Source organism: Rattus rattus, chromosome 8 (genome assembly GCF_011064425.1).
Source record: "Rattus rattus isolate New Zealand chromosome 8, Rrattus_CSIRO_v1, whole genome shotgun sequence".
Taxonomy (NCBI): domain Eukaryota; kingdom Metazoa; phylum Chordata; class Mammalia; order Rodentia; family Muridae; genus Rattus; species Rattus rattus.
The window spans coordinates 107,869,633-107,888,620 of record NC_046161.1 but is presented as its reverse complement, the minus strand read 5'-3'; the positions used below and the strand labels follow the sequence as shown (position 1 = coordinate 107,888,620).

The 18,988-nt window shown below is 45.0% G+C and overlaps 1 protein-coding gene across 5 annotated transcripts in view; it reads left to right on the top strand.

Annotated features, from left to right (window-relative positions):
- Rbms3 (RNA binding motif single stranded interacting protein 3) overlaps nucleotides 1-18,112 on the top strand; it is a 665,104-nt gene extending 646,992 nt beyond the window's left edge. For all 5 annotated transcript variants that reach the window (XM_032911069.1, XM_032911066.1, XM_032911068.1 and 2 more), the window contains 2 exons: nucleotides 14,183-14,260; nucleotides 17,981-18,112. In XM_032911069.1, coding sequence (XP_032766960.1) covers nucleotides 14,183-14,260; nucleotides 17,981-18,112 — 210 coding nt within the window. The remainder of the gene's footprint in view (nucleotides 1-14,182; nucleotides 14,261-17,980) is intronic.
- Nucleotides 18,113-18,988: the final 876 nt, after the last annotated feature.

The following is an 18,988-nucleotide window of genomic DNA, read 5'->3' as shown; positions in this document are numbered from 1 at the left end:
AACACATGCCTAAACCCCTCTCAGGGACCAGTTTTGTGGGGAGATAACTAGCTTGCTGATATTTAACCTTTATTTGCAATGCCAGAATTGTAGATTCTGCAATGGAATGGATGTGAGCCCTGAGGAGGGTTCCAAGGAGATCCCAAGAGACTCTTTCCTTGGAGACTCTTAATTATGAAAAGCCTTGGAGTCCCTATAAATAGCAAACAGAAGTATCTTCAGTAACCAGACAACCTGGATGGAGGTGAAAGCAGATAGCCAGTGGTCAGTGTCAGAGAAGGTTCTATCAGGAATCAAGCCAACGGTCGGTACTGGACAAGATTCTATCCAGAACCAAGGATTCTTGACGGGACAAGGGAAGGGTAAATGAATCATGGATAAGACAAGGATAAGTTCTATCCCTGATCAGAAAGACTTCTTGCCAGTTCCAACACAGCTGTTCATGTGTGCATTTCTTTACAACTCATTGTCCCTTCTGATTGCTGCCCTCCCAACTTTACATGGTCCCAGCCACACTGAAGAGTCAAACAACAAGATCAATGAGGTTTAATTTCAAACTGAAAATTGATTGATTCTAATATGTGAAATGAGACAGGGAGCCCATTCAAATGATAATACGCAATGCTTATTTTCTCCACCCTTGTCTCTGTCTCCTCTGCATGTCCCCTGGCTTCATAACTTGTCCTCACTACTCTGCACATAAGCAGTGGCCATCTCCACAAGACTCCATGAGAAGAATGTTCCCTTCCCAGAAGCCTACGGGAAAACCGCCCAAATCACATGGATTTTACTGAAGTTTCTTACACTCATTTATGGATAGAGGATTAGGGATGTGCTAATCATGAAGCAAACCATGGAATGGTAGGGAGTGGGGACTCACAGAGACCCAAGAGAGATACAAGCAGTCGCTAGGGAGCAGAAATGGAGGCATCAAGAAACTGACATCGTTCTTCATAACCTTTCTAGTTCTATAGATTTCCACAGTTTTTCACAAGTGAAATTTTGAGTCTTCATAGTTCAGTGGTTGACACCTCAGTTTGTTTGTGGTTTTTGGAGTGTGTGTGTGTCCACAGGTAGATAAAGTCATGTGCATGTGGATGTACATGAATGTGGATACCAGAGATCAACCTTGGATGCCTTTCTTCAGATACTGTCCATATTTTTTAGAGACAAGAGTGTCTCACTGGACCTGAAGCTTGTCAATTTGGCTAGTCTTGTTGGTCAGCAGGCCCCAGGATCTGTCTACCTTTGTCTCCCCGTGCTGGTGTCACAAACAGGCACTACCATACCCAGGATTTTCACTTGCGTTCAGGCTTTGGAAACAGGCTCTCGGGCTTTCAAGGCAAACACTGAATAAAATCTTTCCCCAGCCCCATATCTTTGATTTTTTGAGTCATAGTCCAAGGGTCTAGCCTTGGATGCACTGCAATCCTCCTGCCTCAACCTACTGAATGTTAGATGTCTTTTCCCTTCTTCATAACGTTTGTTCTTTTTTGAATCAATACACTTTATGTAAGACTTGTGTGTTTTAAAAGAAATTCAGGCATGCTTTAATCTTCCATGGCATTTGTTAAGGGGGAGGTTGGCATGGAGCCATCACTAGAAAACTCAGCACCACCACAAACAAACTGGATTTAATATATACTTTGTGCAGTGTCTGGAAAACACAAACCCACTGGGCAGGGGAAAGGGAAAGGCAAGATCAAAATTCTAGAAAAATCTGTGGCTAATCTAATGGTATTTATGCCTTTATGCTCTAAGTAGACATTAAAGTCTTCCAGGATAAAGCAGGGAAGTCTGAATGACCTTGGTAGGTGCAAGACAGGCAAAGTAGAGGATAAAGGTGAGCAGCAAAGTCTTCTCTGATGCCCTTTGCTTTGAGACATCTGTTGCTTTTATAGAACCAACCAAGAAAAGACTTGCCTGGTGTTTGCTTATTATCCCATCAAATTCATTTCTTCCTGTAGTTTCTTTCATTCAGGCTCTCTAAATGAGTATGCCCTTCCTTCTTTTGCCTATAGACAAGAATATGGGTGGAAACTGAAGCCTTTTAATTTGCTTTTGTTTATTTTATCGGTTTGGTAATGTCATTCTACAGCCCAGAAGATAACCCAGCAGGTCACATGTTCACTGCACAAGAAGGAAGACCTGAGTTCAGTCCCTAGAACTGGCACACAGAACCAGAACATGGTGGTGGCTACTCGCCATCCCACTGCTGGGGAGGGAGAGACAGGGGGATCACTGGGACTCACTGGCTTTCTCTGAGAGAACCTGTCTCAGAACATACTATGGGTGGGTTCTAAGGAATGACATCCAAAGTTGACCTCTGACCTCTACACACAAGTGCACCCAGACACACCAGAGCACATAAACACACACACACACACACACACACACACACACACACACAACGAGAGAGAGAGACAGAGACAGAGACACAGAGAGAGAGACAGAGAGAGAGGCAGAGAGACAGACAGACAGAGAGACAGACAGAGATAGAGAGATATTGAATGTCACCTTCTCTCTGTTGAATCATTTCATTATGTTGAAATGAGATGATTGGCTGAGACATCTTTCTGTCTGGATTCTGGAGCACAGTCATGAAGTATAAACAACTTATATGAATTTAAGACTTTTGAGGTCATTGTGGACCCTTGCCATCTGCTCATTCTGCTTCACATTGTGTTGGTATCAACGGGCATTCATCTCCTCTCCTACTTGCTCCTAAACGTACCATTCCAGGTCACATGGATGAATGTGTTCAGGAATGGACACGCAGCAAACACAGTTGCACAGGAAGACGCCTTTCTTTATATGTCCTTGGTCCACTGCCAAACAGTAGTATTTCCATAGCCTGCCCCTATGCTAGGGCTCGTTCTTCTCAAGGCCTCTCTGTCCTCTTCTGACAAACTCCCAAGTTCCCTCTCTTCTCCTCTCGGAAACAAGAGCTTCTGGAGTAGTCCTCCTCTCAACTGTTTGTCCATGTAGTTGAACACGCTACCCATGCCTGTAGTAACCTATTTACACACAAGTCTTATCAGTGTCAAGAGAAAATAAATATTTCCTGAGCAAACTGAATCCTGATAGTTGTAACAATTATGAAGAAATCAAGTCTTGTCCTATAATAATGCATTGACACTCAACTGTTCACTCCTTAATACACAATCAGCCCTATGCTAAAAACCCTGTGTGTATTTCTTCAATAATGCTTTAAACTATAAATGTTTGAGTCTGTTTTACAACTAGAGAGAAAAAGATCTAGACATAGAAATGCGAATCCTTCCTACCCATCATGTTAAAATTTCAAAGTAGACATTGTTCCCGGGAATGCTTTATTGAGGAATATTATCGTTTACTTGATATTGTCTTGAAACATTAAATAAAATGGCTTCTGACCCCACTTAAGTAGGTTATGATTCCTTTTGATAGAAAAGCCATTAATACCCTTGGGACAAGACTTCTCAACTGAGTTCTTCTGTTGGGTATATCAAAAGCCATCTCTTCAAGATGAAATTAACAGTTATTTGAAAATTAGTTTTACATGTGTGTGGGGGCGTGGCATGTGTGGTCCCTGGGGAAGCCAGAAAACGGTGTCAGAGACACAAGAGCTGGAGTTGTAGGCAGTTGTGAACTGTCCAACATGGGTGCTGGGAATAAACCAAGCAGCAGCTGCTCTTAATCACTGAGCCGCCCCTCCAGCCCTGAAGTTCTCGTTGACCAGCTTCTTTTCTGGTCTAGAACACTTGAATGAATCCATACCAGGAACACAATTTCCATCATTTATTGCTTTCATTTGGAGCTGAGCATCAGGGTGATTTAGTCTCTCGAGGCTTTGCCTATGCAGAGCCAGGATTGAACTCTGCACCTCACACACAGTAAGGGAGGTGTCCCACCATGGATCCAAATTCCATCCTAGAGCCACCTAGGTCTTAAATGATCTTCAGCTTGATGGGGCAGACGATAAATGAATCTCAAATCGCTTCATTGCCAGTCATCTAGGTATTTAAAAATAGACAAAATGCATTGGTATAAAGTTAGACTCTCCCCCAACTGTTAAACTATACAGCAGTACTCACGTGTTAATAATTAATATACATATGAAGTAGCAATAAGTCACAAAACCGGAAAAAAAACTGTCCATTTCTGCTGCTAGGTTGGTCCACAGTTGGAAGAGTTTGGTATTTCAGCAAGAGTTTCTACTCAATCCCAACACAAGTAGTCGTTGTTAGGTGTCCACTCCTGTGTCTAGAAATCGTGCTTGCTACTGCGCGTCTAGAATAATAATACAAAAGACGGTTTCACTAAACAGTCCCTTTTTTCAAGTTACGTCTCCTTACTTGTTTAGTTGTGCGTGCCCACAGGTGAGGGATGTGTGCACACAGGAATGCCTTAGCATGTAAGCGGAGATCCGAAAACAACTTCCAAAGATTGGCTCTTTCCTTCCACTCTGTGGGGCCAAGGAATTGAATTCAGGTCATCGGGCTTGGCAGCAACCACCATTGCCTGCTTAGCCATCTCACTGCTCCCATCCAGTGTTTTCTAAGCAATTTGGACTAACCGGCATCAGAACTTCGTTCCCTCTTTCCGCTCTCAAGAGTGGGCAACCTCTAGCAATGAGAGTGTGAGGTGGTGGGTGGGGGGAGAGATGCCAAGTTGAGAATTACATACTTACTAAGTTTGTCAAAGTCTCTGAGGTCTCACCCGGCCAGGCTAGAACTCGGAGCTAGCAGATGTCTGGAGCCCTGCCCTTGTCTCTTGACCCATCCCTCTAACCCAGCTCTTCTGAAGCTCTTCTGAAGTTCACATTATAGATGGATGTGTTGCCCAAAGGACTGTCCTTTTGTCCTGACCCTAGGTAATATATCACTGCCTTACCATCCCACAGAAGACATGATTTAAGCCCAAAAGAAACTCCCCTGTCTTCATGCTCTGTACAGAATGTTCTCTCAGTCATGACTTACCTAAACCCCAGTGCTTCCTAACAGCCTGCCTTACCTGACCATCCCTCAAGTGAAAACCTCATCTATCACCCGTGTCTGTATTCCTGAGGCTAGCTGGAGGGACATGTGAACAGGCCGTATCTCATTCAAACCTTGTGGGACCTCCTTTTACTTCCCTTCTTCTGTTTTTGTTTCAGTTTTATTTTTTGATTAATACACAAAATATTAGGTTTGCAGGCCAAACCCTGAGATGGCTCAGTAGGTCAAGCCACTCAACACCTTGATTATTTTTCTAAGTTCAAGCCCTGGAATCTGCGTGGTGGAGGGAGAGAACCAACTCCTGCAGGATGCGTGTCCATTCTACTGCACACATCTGGAGGTCAGAGGGCAACTTCATGTTCACCTTGATCTGGGCTCCAAGAGCTGAGTTCACAGACAATCCGGCGTGCACTTGAAAAGTGCTCTCCCCACTGAGCCACTCTGCCCAGCCTTTAGGCTTTCATCCCAATCTAGCATTCTTCCCATGACCTGTCTGTGTTTGCAGAGCAACTCGCCATTTCATACATTGCACTGCAATGTATGCATTCTATGCTGGTTTTAAGTTGTTTCCATTTAGAAGAGTTACAGGCTACATCAGACGCTTCCTAGCTAGCCTTTGAGGTAAGCTAGCAAGAATTCCCATGTCATCCACCGAGGAGTGGAACAACCTGGCAGTTCTGTGGACATCCAGCTTCATTGCTCTGCGATGAGTACCCTCACAAGTTCCTGGGGTCACCAATCATTTCCGTCTGCCTCCTGTCACGTCGTAGAACTATTAAACTCTCTGAGCATAGGTGAACCAGGGCATCGTGGTTTGGTATGCGTACTGGCCACTCGGTTCACATGCCGGTGTACGGAATGTCATCGACAGGGTAGTTGATATGGCTCGGCTGGTGAAGGGCCTCGCCACCAATCTTTATTGTGTGGCTCTTGCTTAAGGAAAGAATCCACGCCTACAAGTCGTCTGCTGACGCCCCCTGACACATACACTTTAATACATAAATGCAAAAAGTAAAAACATTAAGAAATGTTGTGGGAACCTGTGTGCACATGCTCCAGTGTCCCTCAGTGGTGACATTAAACCAAAGAATGTCACAGCCAGGACACTCGAGTCTCTGTCACCTGCAGGGCTGCTTGTCTACCACAGCCCAAGTCCCGAAAGTTAATTTCACAGTTCCCGGAGCTGAACCTCTACCTATGTCCATCCCCCACCCACTCCTAACTCATGGCAACCATCAATCTGTTCGTCTAGAATTTCGTTAAACCAACAATGTTACAGACGCGAAATCATGAGACACGAAGTATTTTGGAAATTGTGAGGCTTTTTTTTTTCTCATTTTGGGGAATTCAATATAATTCTGTGAAAAAACCGCATGAACAATTTTGTATATTAGTATTTCGTACAAACTAAATTTTTAAAGTTAAATACTTTTGTGTGTGTCCTTTCGAACAAAAATTTTTGAGCTTGGTTTTCAGCACCCACAGAGTGGCTCAAAAAGCACTCTATATTTCTATATTTTGTTGCAACTCTAGTTATGGGCAATCCAACGCCCTCTTCTGGCCTCCCCAGGTACTGCGCCCATATGCAAATACCTCCACATGGACACACCCATATACACATAGTTAGAATCTTAGGTTATAAAAACGATAGCATCTTTAAAAATCAATCATTGCCTATGACTGATGGTGGTTCTGTTTTTTCCAACACTACATCTTCCATTTCTTGCCATGGTTTATTTCCTGTTCCAGGCCTTGAGGATAATACTAAAAGAGTTGAAGCAAGATCTTAAATCCCATTCCAAAATTCAAATGAAGATTGTTCTATATTTTGTTGCATATTTTGTTAATATATATCATTGTAGATTTTGTAAGCAGGGTTTTTGTATATAGTTTTATCCATGGTATTCTCAACCATGCCCAGGATCCTCTATGATACACATATTTCATATTTTATCCTTTGAAACAACGCCTTAATTGTTTATTTCCCCTCTTGCCTGTTAGAACATACTGATTTCCTTTCAAAGTAAGCATACCTTGAAACTCTAAAGTTAATTACACCCAGACATGATGCATATGTTTGGTAGGCTATAATGTTATTTAAATGTTATTTAAGAAACTCCTACAAATGTTCACAAGGAATATTTAGGTATTATTTTTTCCTTCTCACAAAGCAACTGTCAGATTTTGGCATAAAGAATTTGCTGGATTTATAAAACAACTTGGGAAGCGATCTCTGATATTTCCTGGAAGAGTTGACACAAGATTGCAATTATGCATCCCTTACAGGCCTGGGTAGCTCACCAGAAAAGCCAGTGAAGTCAAATGTGCTGTCATGGACAGTGGGGGTGAGGAATTCAGCGTGGAAACTAAGCAGGGTTTCTCTGACTTTGTTTCCGTTCTGCTAAAATCTGCTCTTAGGAAATTTGTCCATTTCACATATGTTGTCAGTTCTCTTGTCATGATGTTGTTCATAACATCTTCATACTATGCTGTACTGTACTGTACTGTACCATACTGTACTATGCGATACTGTACTCTACCATATTGTACTATACTGTACCATACTGTACTATGCATAGACTTACTCAGCACCCACACTCTCCTGAGCGTAATGGGTTTCCCTACTCTCCCATGGATATTCTGTTACCTTTACAAATGACCTTAGCCCAGACAGTTCTCTGCTTTTATCTGATTTACTGTCTGTCTGCTCGGTGACATTTGTACTAACTGAGCCCATCCTATAGTGCCCGATTGTTCCCTGTGATAGAACAGACCTATCCCAGAGGGAAAAAAACAAAACTTGAAGGAGAATATATAGTGTCTCTGAAGGGTTATTTCAGAGGTAGGAGAGATGGTTGGGTGGTTTAAAGAACGTGAGGTCCTTCCAAAAAAGAAACCAGGGTTCCATTCCCAGCAGTAACATGGCCACTCACAACTGTCTGTAACTGAAATTCCAGAGTATCTGATGCCCTCTTCTGGGCCCCACAGGTACTGCACAGTGTCATACGCCTGCATATATTTCAAATTACAAATTTAAGGCATCACTTACTTACCAACTTCATTTCCACAGCACTTCGTTGTGCAGTCATAATAGTGACCCGTGTATATGCTAAAACATAATAGGCTTTATTTTTACAAAATATTCGTTGAAGTTTGTTCATTAGCCAGTGTGAGGTCCTCTGCAGTCTGGGAGCTACTTGGGTGTGACCACTTTTCACTGTGAGTCACACAGGTCGGGGCTTGTAAATGTCTGGAAGAAGAACAATGGAGACTCTTCTTCTTGGTGTCTTCACACCCCAATAGCAGGTGGTCCTCTGTGTAGAGGATACTGACGCCAATGGCATTTCCTCCTCAGAGCTTGCGTGTCACTTAAGACGTGTGCTTCATGCTGCTCTGGGATGACACACCTGCACATGTTCATGAATTCTGGACTCCATCTGTTCAACATGTCTACTCACTGGTTTCCCTTTCCCGGTAGACATGAGCACCTGGCTGCGTCTGATTCTTCAAGGAATCGACCTTTCAAGGTCCTAAGTTCAATTCCCAGCAACCACATGGTGGCTCACAACCATCGGTAATGGGATCTGATGCCCTCTTCTGGTGTGTCTAAAGGCAGCTATAGTGTATCCATACATGAAAGAAATTGATAATTTAAAAAAAAAGAATCTCCAAATCAATGCCTTAGATATCAAATAATTTGTCTCACATGTTATTGATAACCTGCACATTATAAAGTGAAAATTACTCTCCTCTGTGGGTGTTTTGGTCATTTCTGTTGTGGTGATAACATCTTTAGAGAGGAGGGTTTACTGTTCACCACATTATGTCGAGGAGACGCCGGCAGTGGAGTTGAGGCAGCTGGTCACGTGCGTCTACAGTCTGGAAATGGAGAGGTGGATACAGCCATGTTCTGCCCCCATGTCGTGCAACTCAGGGCCCCAAACCATAGAGCAATGCTGTCTGCTTATAGCACAGCGTCTTCCCACCTCAGTTATCCAGATGACGCTTCTTGGGCGTGTCTAAGAGGCTAAGAGCTAATCTAGTCAAGCTGATCTCACTCACGGGTGTGCCTGGAGGTTCGTCTCGGCATGATTCGAGATCCTGTCCACTTGACAAGCGTCACTCATTGCAGTTGACATCTACCTTATTATCTGACATCTCATTGGCAAAGGGAGGAAGAGCTGAGCAGTTGGCACAGACCTGACGTCATGTAGCATGCTGTCCTTGGAAGGAGAGCCTTCGGCCATCTTCTCCGCCAATGGGTACACGTAATCAATGCCCTGGAGGCCCACAGAGGAGCCTTACACTCAATCAGCAGCCGCAATTTTCACTCAGTTAATTGAAACTGGCAGGTGAACGGTCCCATCTTACCATCCCAGGTCTGGGCATGGGGTAGCACAACTCTGAGATGATGTTACATAATTAAACAACAATAACAATAAAAACGTGCCCTGAAAGTTCCAGAATGGGGACCAAAGGGTGACTCAGAACTTGAGTTTGCCGCTCTTCCAGAGGACCAGATTCCGCTCCACTGCCCTCATCACGAGGCTCACAGACTTAGAACTCCAGCTCCAGAGTATCCGAAGCCTGTTGCTGGCTTCCACGGGCACTACACTCATGGACACATACATGTACACAAAATTAAAGATAAATCTTAAAAAAAAACACATCCGGAAGAGCCCCACCTGAGATGCCATGATACCCGTCTCTTGGCCACTTGCCCAGTGAATCACAGTTTAGGTTGGACCCTGCAAGGTCGAGGTTTTGGCTAAAGGAACTCTGTGGTTTTGAAAGTGACCCACACCAAATGGTCTCAGCACCATCTTCCACAGTCCTTTCTCCTCCAGCTCAGCTATTGCACAGACATACACTCCTAAGGCTTCCCCACACCCTTTTCACTGATGCTTTGTACTTCCTGAGACTTCTCTTTTCTAAAACAGCCCCATCTGTGCTGACTTATAGGCATGGCCATGGTCAGCTGCCATGCAAGGTCTAATCAGTTTCCAACTCCAGGTGAGCTAGCTGTTTCAAGTGTTTTAGGCAATTTTTGAAAGGGTGGATTTTCTTTGTCCCTCCCAAATGATTAAAACAAGAAGTTTCCCCACAGGAAACACATCAAGTCCTTGGTTTTGTCTCACTTTAATAAAGAGGGAAGCCAATCCAAAAATTACAGTTTTTAAGATATTTTTCTTCTTCAGTTTGCTCTGGGACAATCAATATTACTCAGAAGTTAAAAACACCTTGTCCCAATTCAAATAGGTGAAGCCAGGCTACCTTTCTAGCCCCCCAGTTCCCATTCTCTTCCTGCAGTTCTCCTAATGATGCAGCGTCTAGACTGCTTAGAACGAGTGAAAAAGTTGGGAATTTCTTCTGTGGCTTTGCAAGTAGCCACGAAGCCTTCCTCCACACATCCCCGGCAACGCCCAGGGCCTGAAGAAAATACAGAATTTATCAGGCATTCACAACAGAAAAGATACCCACGAATGCCACATAACTTCAAGCTTCTACTGAGTGGAAGAGGCCATACAGACTCATCCACGCAATCTGCCATTTCGTTTTAATGTGGCTCCTTCCCCTGGCTCAATAGAAAAGGTTCCAAATAAGTGATTTGTATTTGTAGAAAATTATGTCAAATTCAAGCTTTTGGAGGACACCATTATAAAGTAGTTAGCCTAGGATTAGTGAGACATCTGAGAGGCTAACCTCGCTTGCTGTCAAACCTGATGACCTGAGTTGAAGCCCTGGGACCCGCACAGTGAGAGTGGAAAACATGAACTCCAACTGCCACATGTGCACTATGGTGTCCATTCACACACACACACACACACACACACACACACCTCTATACGAACAAAATAAAATGCAATTTAATAATTAAAAAGCTGTAGTAAACAGCTCAAAGTGTGTATATGTATTCCCGTAAAATTGCGTTAATAAGAAATCCAGAGGATTCTACCAAGTCAAAATGGCAGAATTGGGCTCGGTAGGTAAAGTACCTGCCACATTAATGAGGATTCCCAGTCTGATACCGAGCCTCAAAGTAGAAGCCCGCTGTGGCTGTGCACAACCATGAACACAGTCCTTGCAGTGGGGGGAGGGGGGAGTAAATGCTGGCCGTGGAGACCAATAGCCAGCCAGTATGGAGGATCAGGGAGCTGTGGTTCAGTGAGAGACCCTAATGGAAGAGTTGAGCGCGGCTTGCACAACCTGGATTGTCGGGCCGAGTGCAGTGGGTGTGTGCTCACACTGCAGTCCAGCTGGGCGCTGGGAGAGACGTGCAAAGCTATTTGTCATCAGCAACCTGAAGCTGGGGGCTGAGCTTGCAGACGGCCCGGTTTCCCCAAAGTGCTCTCTCCTAACTTACCAGGGCTGTCACTTCTTCAGGCTTTCCCCTGAGAAAGCCTGTCACAGGAGAGCCTAGCCTTCCGTTTATCCACAGATAATAGTCTTCCGAGTCTTAAATCCACACAGCACTGGCTTGCTTAGCATAATCTGCCCGTAACCTTCAGATCCACCTATTAGATGTTTCTGTGACAAAAGTAACCAGAAAGGTATTCCTGCTGAACGCCGACTGTCGGAACGCACTGGACAGAGCTGGCCGCAGACTATAAAAACCTTTACTGTTCCTTTCAGTACACTGACAGAATGGCAAATCACCAAGTGCCTAGGGTAGTCTTCCTGATGAGGAAATTAGAGGCTGTGCATACGAAGATAGAGTGGTGCACCGAAGAGACTGGGATGTGGCTCGGTTGGTAAAGTGCCATGCTGCAGGGACAAGGACCTGAGTTCAAATCTTAGAACTCACGTAGTAAAAGCCAGGTGTGGTGATGAATTCTTTTAATTACAGAAGAGGGGACTTTGGGGGTTTCTGCTGAATCTCTGGGCCGGTCAGCCTACCTTGAGTGGCAGCTTCCAGACCAATGATAGGCACTGTCTCTCGCAATGGCAGGTGGTGCCTTAAGCATGATAAAGGAGGCTATCTTTTGGTGTGTACATGTATGCAGATGTGTGCTCACACTCAGACACACAGACACAGGCACACAGGCACACGCACCAAGACATACACAAAATGTTTGGGGAAAAAACTAAAACTTTCATTTGGTGGCATGTTATCATCTGTAAAAGCTTTTTAAAAAGTGCTTACTGTGGTGTGTGTGTGTGTGTGTGTGTGTGAGAGAGAGAGAGAGACAAAAGAAAGAGACAGAGAGAGACAGAGAGACAGAGACAGAGAGAGGGAGGGAGGGAAGGAGAGAGGTAATGAATATGTGGGTTTGTGCACATGACTGCAGTGCCCACAGAGACCAGGAGAGGGCACTAGATCTCCTAAATGTGTAATTATAAAGGGTTCTGAGCTGCCATCAGGGTGCTGGGAATCAAACTGCAGTGCCCTGGAAGAGCAGCCTGTGCACCTTGCTTCTGTAAAGTGAGTGAACCACCCTCCAGACTCAGGCTTCTGAGGAGAGTTTGAGTGTGAAGCCCTCCGCGTTCTCAACTGCACTGAACGTTAGCAAAGGAATGAAGACTTATTGATTCAGGTTTACAGAGGCAAAACACAGATGGGGCCCTGAGTAATCCGGTCATTTGCGGAAGCTTAGCCAGGAATCACATAAAATATTCTCATTAACCACGGCCTGAGAATGCCTTAGCTTGGCAGGAAGCTCTAAATAATTCATTGGATTCCCGTATCAGAGTCTCAGGCATGCCTCCTTATAGACACAAACAGCAGAAAGTGAGCACATCAAAGTAAGGTCCCGCCCCCAGGGACTGGTGACATCACCCTGGTCAAATGCCATGCGTGATGAATTATTAGGCCCAGGTGCAAAGTTCACAGCTAGCAACTGTAGAGGGTAAAACACCCCAGTCATCCATTCTGTCCTCACGGAGAGGAGTCGATCCTCTCGCTAGTAGATTAGAAGTTTTGTAAGGTGGCACCAAAGTCTAGGAACGTGAAGACCAACGTTATCGTTATTCAGCGAAGCAAGTCCAGTATATATGGCACAGATGTTTGAGACTCATCAGGGGGAAAGTATGTTCCTTAGGATATTAGGTCTAAGCAGAGGTCCTACAGGAATAAACACGTTGCAAATGCTGTTTTAATCAGCTTTAAGGAGGCTTTCCAAAAGCATGAATCTTCAGCGTCTTACATAAATTATATTATTCTTTTTCATTTATTGAAAGAGTGGATGTGTTGTACAGCGTTGCTCAAATGCATTGGAACCCAGAGAATTTTTCTCTCCAAACAAGTAATATTTCTGGGGGTGGGGATGGGGAGGAAGCCTGTGTGTGTGTGTGTGTGTGTGTGTGTGTGTTGTACACATGCACGCGCACATGCAGATGGAGTGACTGTCTGAAAGAGAGAGGGAAATAGATCTCCTAGACGTGGACTCACAGGTAGTTGTGGCATGGGCGTGTGTCATGGGTGCTGGAAATTTAACGTGGGTCCTCGTCAAGAGGAGAATACAGCCTTAAAGGTTGAGACATCTCTCCAGCCCCCAGGACTGTGGTTTATTTTTATAAGGTTTTAGAAAGAAAGTGTTCATGTTGCCGTGAGGATGGCATAGAAAGGGGGGACCAAAGCAACTTCAGCGTTGCCCGTGATGAGCTCACTCTCTTTTGCTGTGCTTGGCATGGAACTCCCAGCCTTGTACATTTTAGACAATTGCTCTACAGCTAGGGGGTATCCCCAATCATTTACTCTATAATAACAAAGGGTTGGGCAAACAACACTTGTCCACTGAGGTACTGCTGTGCACGTATTCCTTACATCCTTCCTCAGCACTTTTAGTTAAAAATCTTTGCTTACAAATGACGATTCATTCATTCGACAAATGCCCATCGGGAGCCCACCGCGTGATAAGTTCTAGCAGTAGAATGGAGGGAAAGCATCCTCACACTTGTGAAATTGGTGTTTAGATATGAAGTAGGAAACATTCCAGCTCTCACACAGAGTGCCTAGATGGGCACCCGGGAGGGTGGGCTGAGGTAACTGGTGCTGGTACGGAAAAGAACCTGCGACTGACATGGGTCTTACAGTGAACAGGAGTCCCTGTTGATGAGATCTGCCGTGGTTGAGCTGCAGTTGAGCGTTGAGCATAACTGGTCGTGCACTGTCTGTCTGTCCACTTGTCCTTGCATGCAGTGTCTGACTTGCGCATCATTTGCGACCCCCAAGTTCACGTGCATTTTTCTTTGATTTTCTCTAGTATATGACCGCTGCTCCCATGCAAGGGACCTACATTCCCCAGTACACGCCTGTGCCTCCGACAGCTGTTTCTATTGAAGTAAGTCTATCCCGTAAGCACAAAGAGGCTAGGAGAGAGAAGTCTCAGCCACACAAGTCCCCATGATCCAAGGAACGCTCAGATAAAATCTTTATGCTCTTCTAAAACCTGTCCCTGTAAGCTAAGTATATACAAGTCTATACATTGGCTCATCTGGCCTACAGTTTGCTTTACACATGCAGCTAACAAGTCTTATACAGAGGTATAAAGGGGTTGGGGATTTAGCTCAGTGGTAGAGCGCTTGCCTAGCAAGCGCAAGGCCCTGGGTTCCTGGGTTCGGTCCCCAGCTCCGGAAAAAAGAAAAAAAAAAGGTATAAAGGAAGAGTGATTTGCATGCCTAGACAACAATTCAAATCGGTTTCACGTCAGACGCAGACCACACTCATGATCAGAGATAAAGAACAGGTTCTGGCTTAGTTCTTTTCCCTATTGCTGGGCTATATAAGGAAAGCAACTCAGGACAGAATGGGTTCATGCCGGCTCACAGGTCAAGAGCACCATCCATCCTATGCTGGGGAAGTCATTGAGGCTGCTCACGCAGCCGCTCACGTCACATGCACAGCCAGAAAGCAAGAGAGCACTGAATGCATGCTGCTATTCCGTTTCCCTTTCTCTGTTTGTACAGTGCAGGGTTCCAGCCAGGGAATGGCACCACTTACAGTGGGTCTTCCCACCTTATTAACACGAATGAAGATAACCCCACACAAGGGTTTCCTGGGTTGATCTCCCAATCCGATCCGTCAAGCTAAGAACCAAGATTAACCATCCCAGCATCACTTAGGAGTCTGTTAGAAAGGGAACGTATCGGATACCACCACTCTGTTTCCTGAATCTATCTGTTAATTTTGAGATGGTTCCCTGAGAATCCAACCTCATGAAATGAGACAGCACCCTGATGCTTAAACCCTATGCTAATTAAGATAATTAAAGGGGGTGGTTGTGCTTTAAAAATATGGATTCCTGAGTCTGGTTACAAGAGATTCTTACTGATTGGTCTGGAATATGTACTGGGCGTAGGGATATTTAAACAGTCCCAGAAGATGCTAGTGGGTACTAAGAACTGAGAGCTGTTGCTCCGGTTGCCAGGGTACTCACTGAGTATAAGGCTCTGGACGCCACCCCTGGCAGGCTAGAAGGCAAATTAGCAAAAAGACCACTGTTCGAATGAATGAATTCAACATACTCTAGCTTTCCCAGAGATGGGAAAGATGTAACTGAATCACTGTGGGTATCCTGAATCATGCTGTCTGTCATCTTGTCCTTAATGGAAGGAAAGCACCTTCCCTCTTTTGATTGGGACAAATCCATCCCAGCTGCCCTCATTTTCCGGGATGGAGCTGTAAAGGTACAGAGGAAAGCAGAGAGCCACAAAGATGGTGGTTGGTGGTTAGACTGTATCCACCTCTGGTTATAACCATGGCCGCTCTTCTTCTAATGCCCAAACACTTTGTGATCATTGGTGGGCATTCGGAAAAACTAATCAATACACCTCCTCCCAGACTCGATCTTCCCTTCTCTGTAACACAACCAGTACTTCTCCATGTGAAAATTCACCAGTAGGGAGGTCGACGGAGGTCTTCGCTGAATAAATTGGCTCTCTGAAAATGTTTACAGATTTATTTTTGGAGTGTAACAGATGCATGCTTGAAGGCAGGTAAAGAAAGCCCCAAAGATTGGCAAGGCATTGCTGTCCAGTTTATGAGACTAGGGCTGTCACATCCCTTATTGTTTTTAACTTTTGAGATGTGCGGGTCCAAAGTCACGGCCCATTAAGCAGGTTTTAATTGGAGTTCAAGAACATGGGCTTAGATTACATGGTATTTGATACACTTAGTGACTTAAAAACCAACACATTACAAGTACCAGGAGCATAAACCCCTGTCACGTATTCGCACTTCTATATACGCCACCAAAGGCTTGTGCTACTGAGAGTCAGAGCCTTTAATTGGCACAGGGCAACAGACACAGGTAGTTTAGTTGAGTTAGATCTGGAGTTGGAGAGAGAAGACTAACTATTCTCACCATTCTGCCTTGAAGCCAGGCTTGTGAAGATCAGGAACGTAGTCATGTTCACGTAAAAACACCAGAAGGACATCTGTTGTTATCCATCAGTCCATCAATGGACCAATCACAAACCAATCCTATTTTGGGGGTTCTAAAAAGAGAAACCCTGTCTCCACAAAAAAAAGTACAGAACCAGGAAGTAAGTGATGGGAACAACTGAACATAATCTACACCATCTATGTCACCCACATCACCCACATCACCGACATCATCACCCACATCACTGACATCATCACCCACATCACTGACATCATCACCCACATCACCGACATCATCACCCACATCACTGACATCATCACCCACATCAACCACATCATCACCCACATCACCCACATCACTGACATTATCACCCACATCAACCACATCATCACCCACATCACCCACATCATCACCCACATCAACCACATCACCCACATCATCACCCACATCATCACCCACATCACTCACATCACTGACATCATCACTCACATCATCACCCACATCATCACCCACATCACCTGCATCATCTGCATAATCCAGGACAAGGATCCAAAATTACCCCAACTTGAAGCTGCCATAGCTGCTGATTCCTCCTCATCATCATCCTCCTCCTCCTCCTGCTCCTCCTCTTCCTCTTCTTCCTCTTCCTCCTCCTCCTCTTCCCCTTCTCCTCCCCCATCCTCCTTCTCCTTCACTTCCCCCTCCCCCTCCTCTTCCTTTTCCTCTTCTTTCTCTTCCTCCCCCTTCTCCTCATCCCCTCTTCCTCCTCTTTTATTTCTCTGAAGCCTCTGGCTTAATGCCTGTCTGTGTCTTAGAAAGCAAACCACAATGAAACAAGGAAGGAAGGAAGGAGGGAAGGAAAGGAAGGAAGGAAGGAAGGAAGGAAGGAAGGGAGGGAGGGAGGGAGGGAGGGAGGGAGGGAGGAGGGAGGGAAGAAGGAAGGAAGGAAACCAACACAAGAACCTGGGCCAGATGGCAAATGCCTTTGATCCCAGGGCTCTAGAAGCAGAGACATGAATTCCAAGTCAGCATGGTTTAGGTAGTAAATTCCAGGCCAGCCATGGCTGCACAAGGAAACACTATTAAAACAAAACAGAAACAATACCAACAGCAACACAGATCTTATGCAAGAAACTAGAGGGAGCACATCTTCCACTTTCCTAACACAGAAAGTTGGTTCTCAGCCCCCAAGCCGGGAGGTTCAGGAACATCGGCAACTCCAATTCCAAGGGATGTAACACCTTCTTCTGTCTGCCAAGCTTGCTCACACACACGTGGGCATATATGCACTAGACATCTACACATCTGTAAATAAATAAGAATGTATAATAGATCTTCAGAAACATGCTTAGTTATTGTAGGAGAGGCTGGACTGTGATTATAGATAGCTTTAATTGAGGGCAGACTCCTCTGTCGCAAATACGGTTGAAATGGTTTTCTGACCATACAACCTTTCCGAGGATGTCTGCTGACCCAGCTTACTGGTGTTTCATCATCAATGCAACAAGATCAACCATTCCACAAGCGTGCCCTGATGTTTCACTTTGCGCCCGTGCCGTGCTTTCCTGTGGCCGAGGGTTATCTCTTCAAACCCAACAGAAGGGCATTTGTGCTGCATCTAGAAAGGGCCCTTGGCTGAAACAAATAAGGCCTGTGTGTACCGATTTGCTTCTTTAGGGTGTTGTTGCTGATACCTCTCCCCAGACGGTGGCCCCCTCATCGCAGGACAGCAGTGGTCAGCAGCAACAGTTAGCAGTGGACACACCCAGTGAACACGCGCCGGCATATTCATTCCAACAGTCCAAGTAAGTCCACACTCAGCTGAGCTCCTCTCAGAAGCAGAGACCGGGAAGTCCTTTCCTCAGAGTGTTTCCGTTTGTTTTGGTTTCACAGAAACCACCCGTAAACTTAGCGATAGGCTTTGCTCGGGCTCATGGTCACGTGAGTGGCTTCCCATGAGTGGATTTCCCAGTTTTAGTGGTACTTAGCCCTGTATATGGAATCATTAGTCATCCCGACCCTCTGCTTTGGGATGGTGAAAGGCTGACTGTATGCTTCCCATCTTTTAACAAATCGGTTTCCAGACAAGTTAGACTTCCAAGAGTAGCAGGAAGAAAACCCAGCGAAAACAAGCTGTCAGGTTTGCATCTATGCATTAGCAGGTATCCTATTGGTTAATGCAAGTCACGTGACCCAACAGTCAATGAAGGTCCTCGCTTCAAGAGTGAAAAAAATCTGTTCAATGCTATTGGGAAAACTATAGTGTTCCACCTTAAACTATATAGTGAACCAGACGCCCTGTTCTTAAACTCTTAAACAGTTACAGTGACATTCTCATTGCAGGGTGACTTTGAATACCTGGGTAATGGTCACGGACAAGGAGAATATTGTTAAATATATGACAGTGATAATAGGCAGGCCCACCCTGCCCAGGAATTAAATAGCAGAAGGGAATAACGCCATACTCGGAATTACTCATGAAAAAAATTTTAATCACCCCTATAAAGCAAATTACATTCGGCCGTGTGTGTGGAGCTAATGTGTAGACTGCATTCCGAGGGCTCTTCTCTGAAGTGGGAGGAATTAACAATGGGAAAGTGTATGTCGAGAATCCTTTGCGAGCAAATTATTCCAACTGGGTGCATCGTGGCTGAGCCTCTGATGAGCTGAGACCAGTCGGACGAA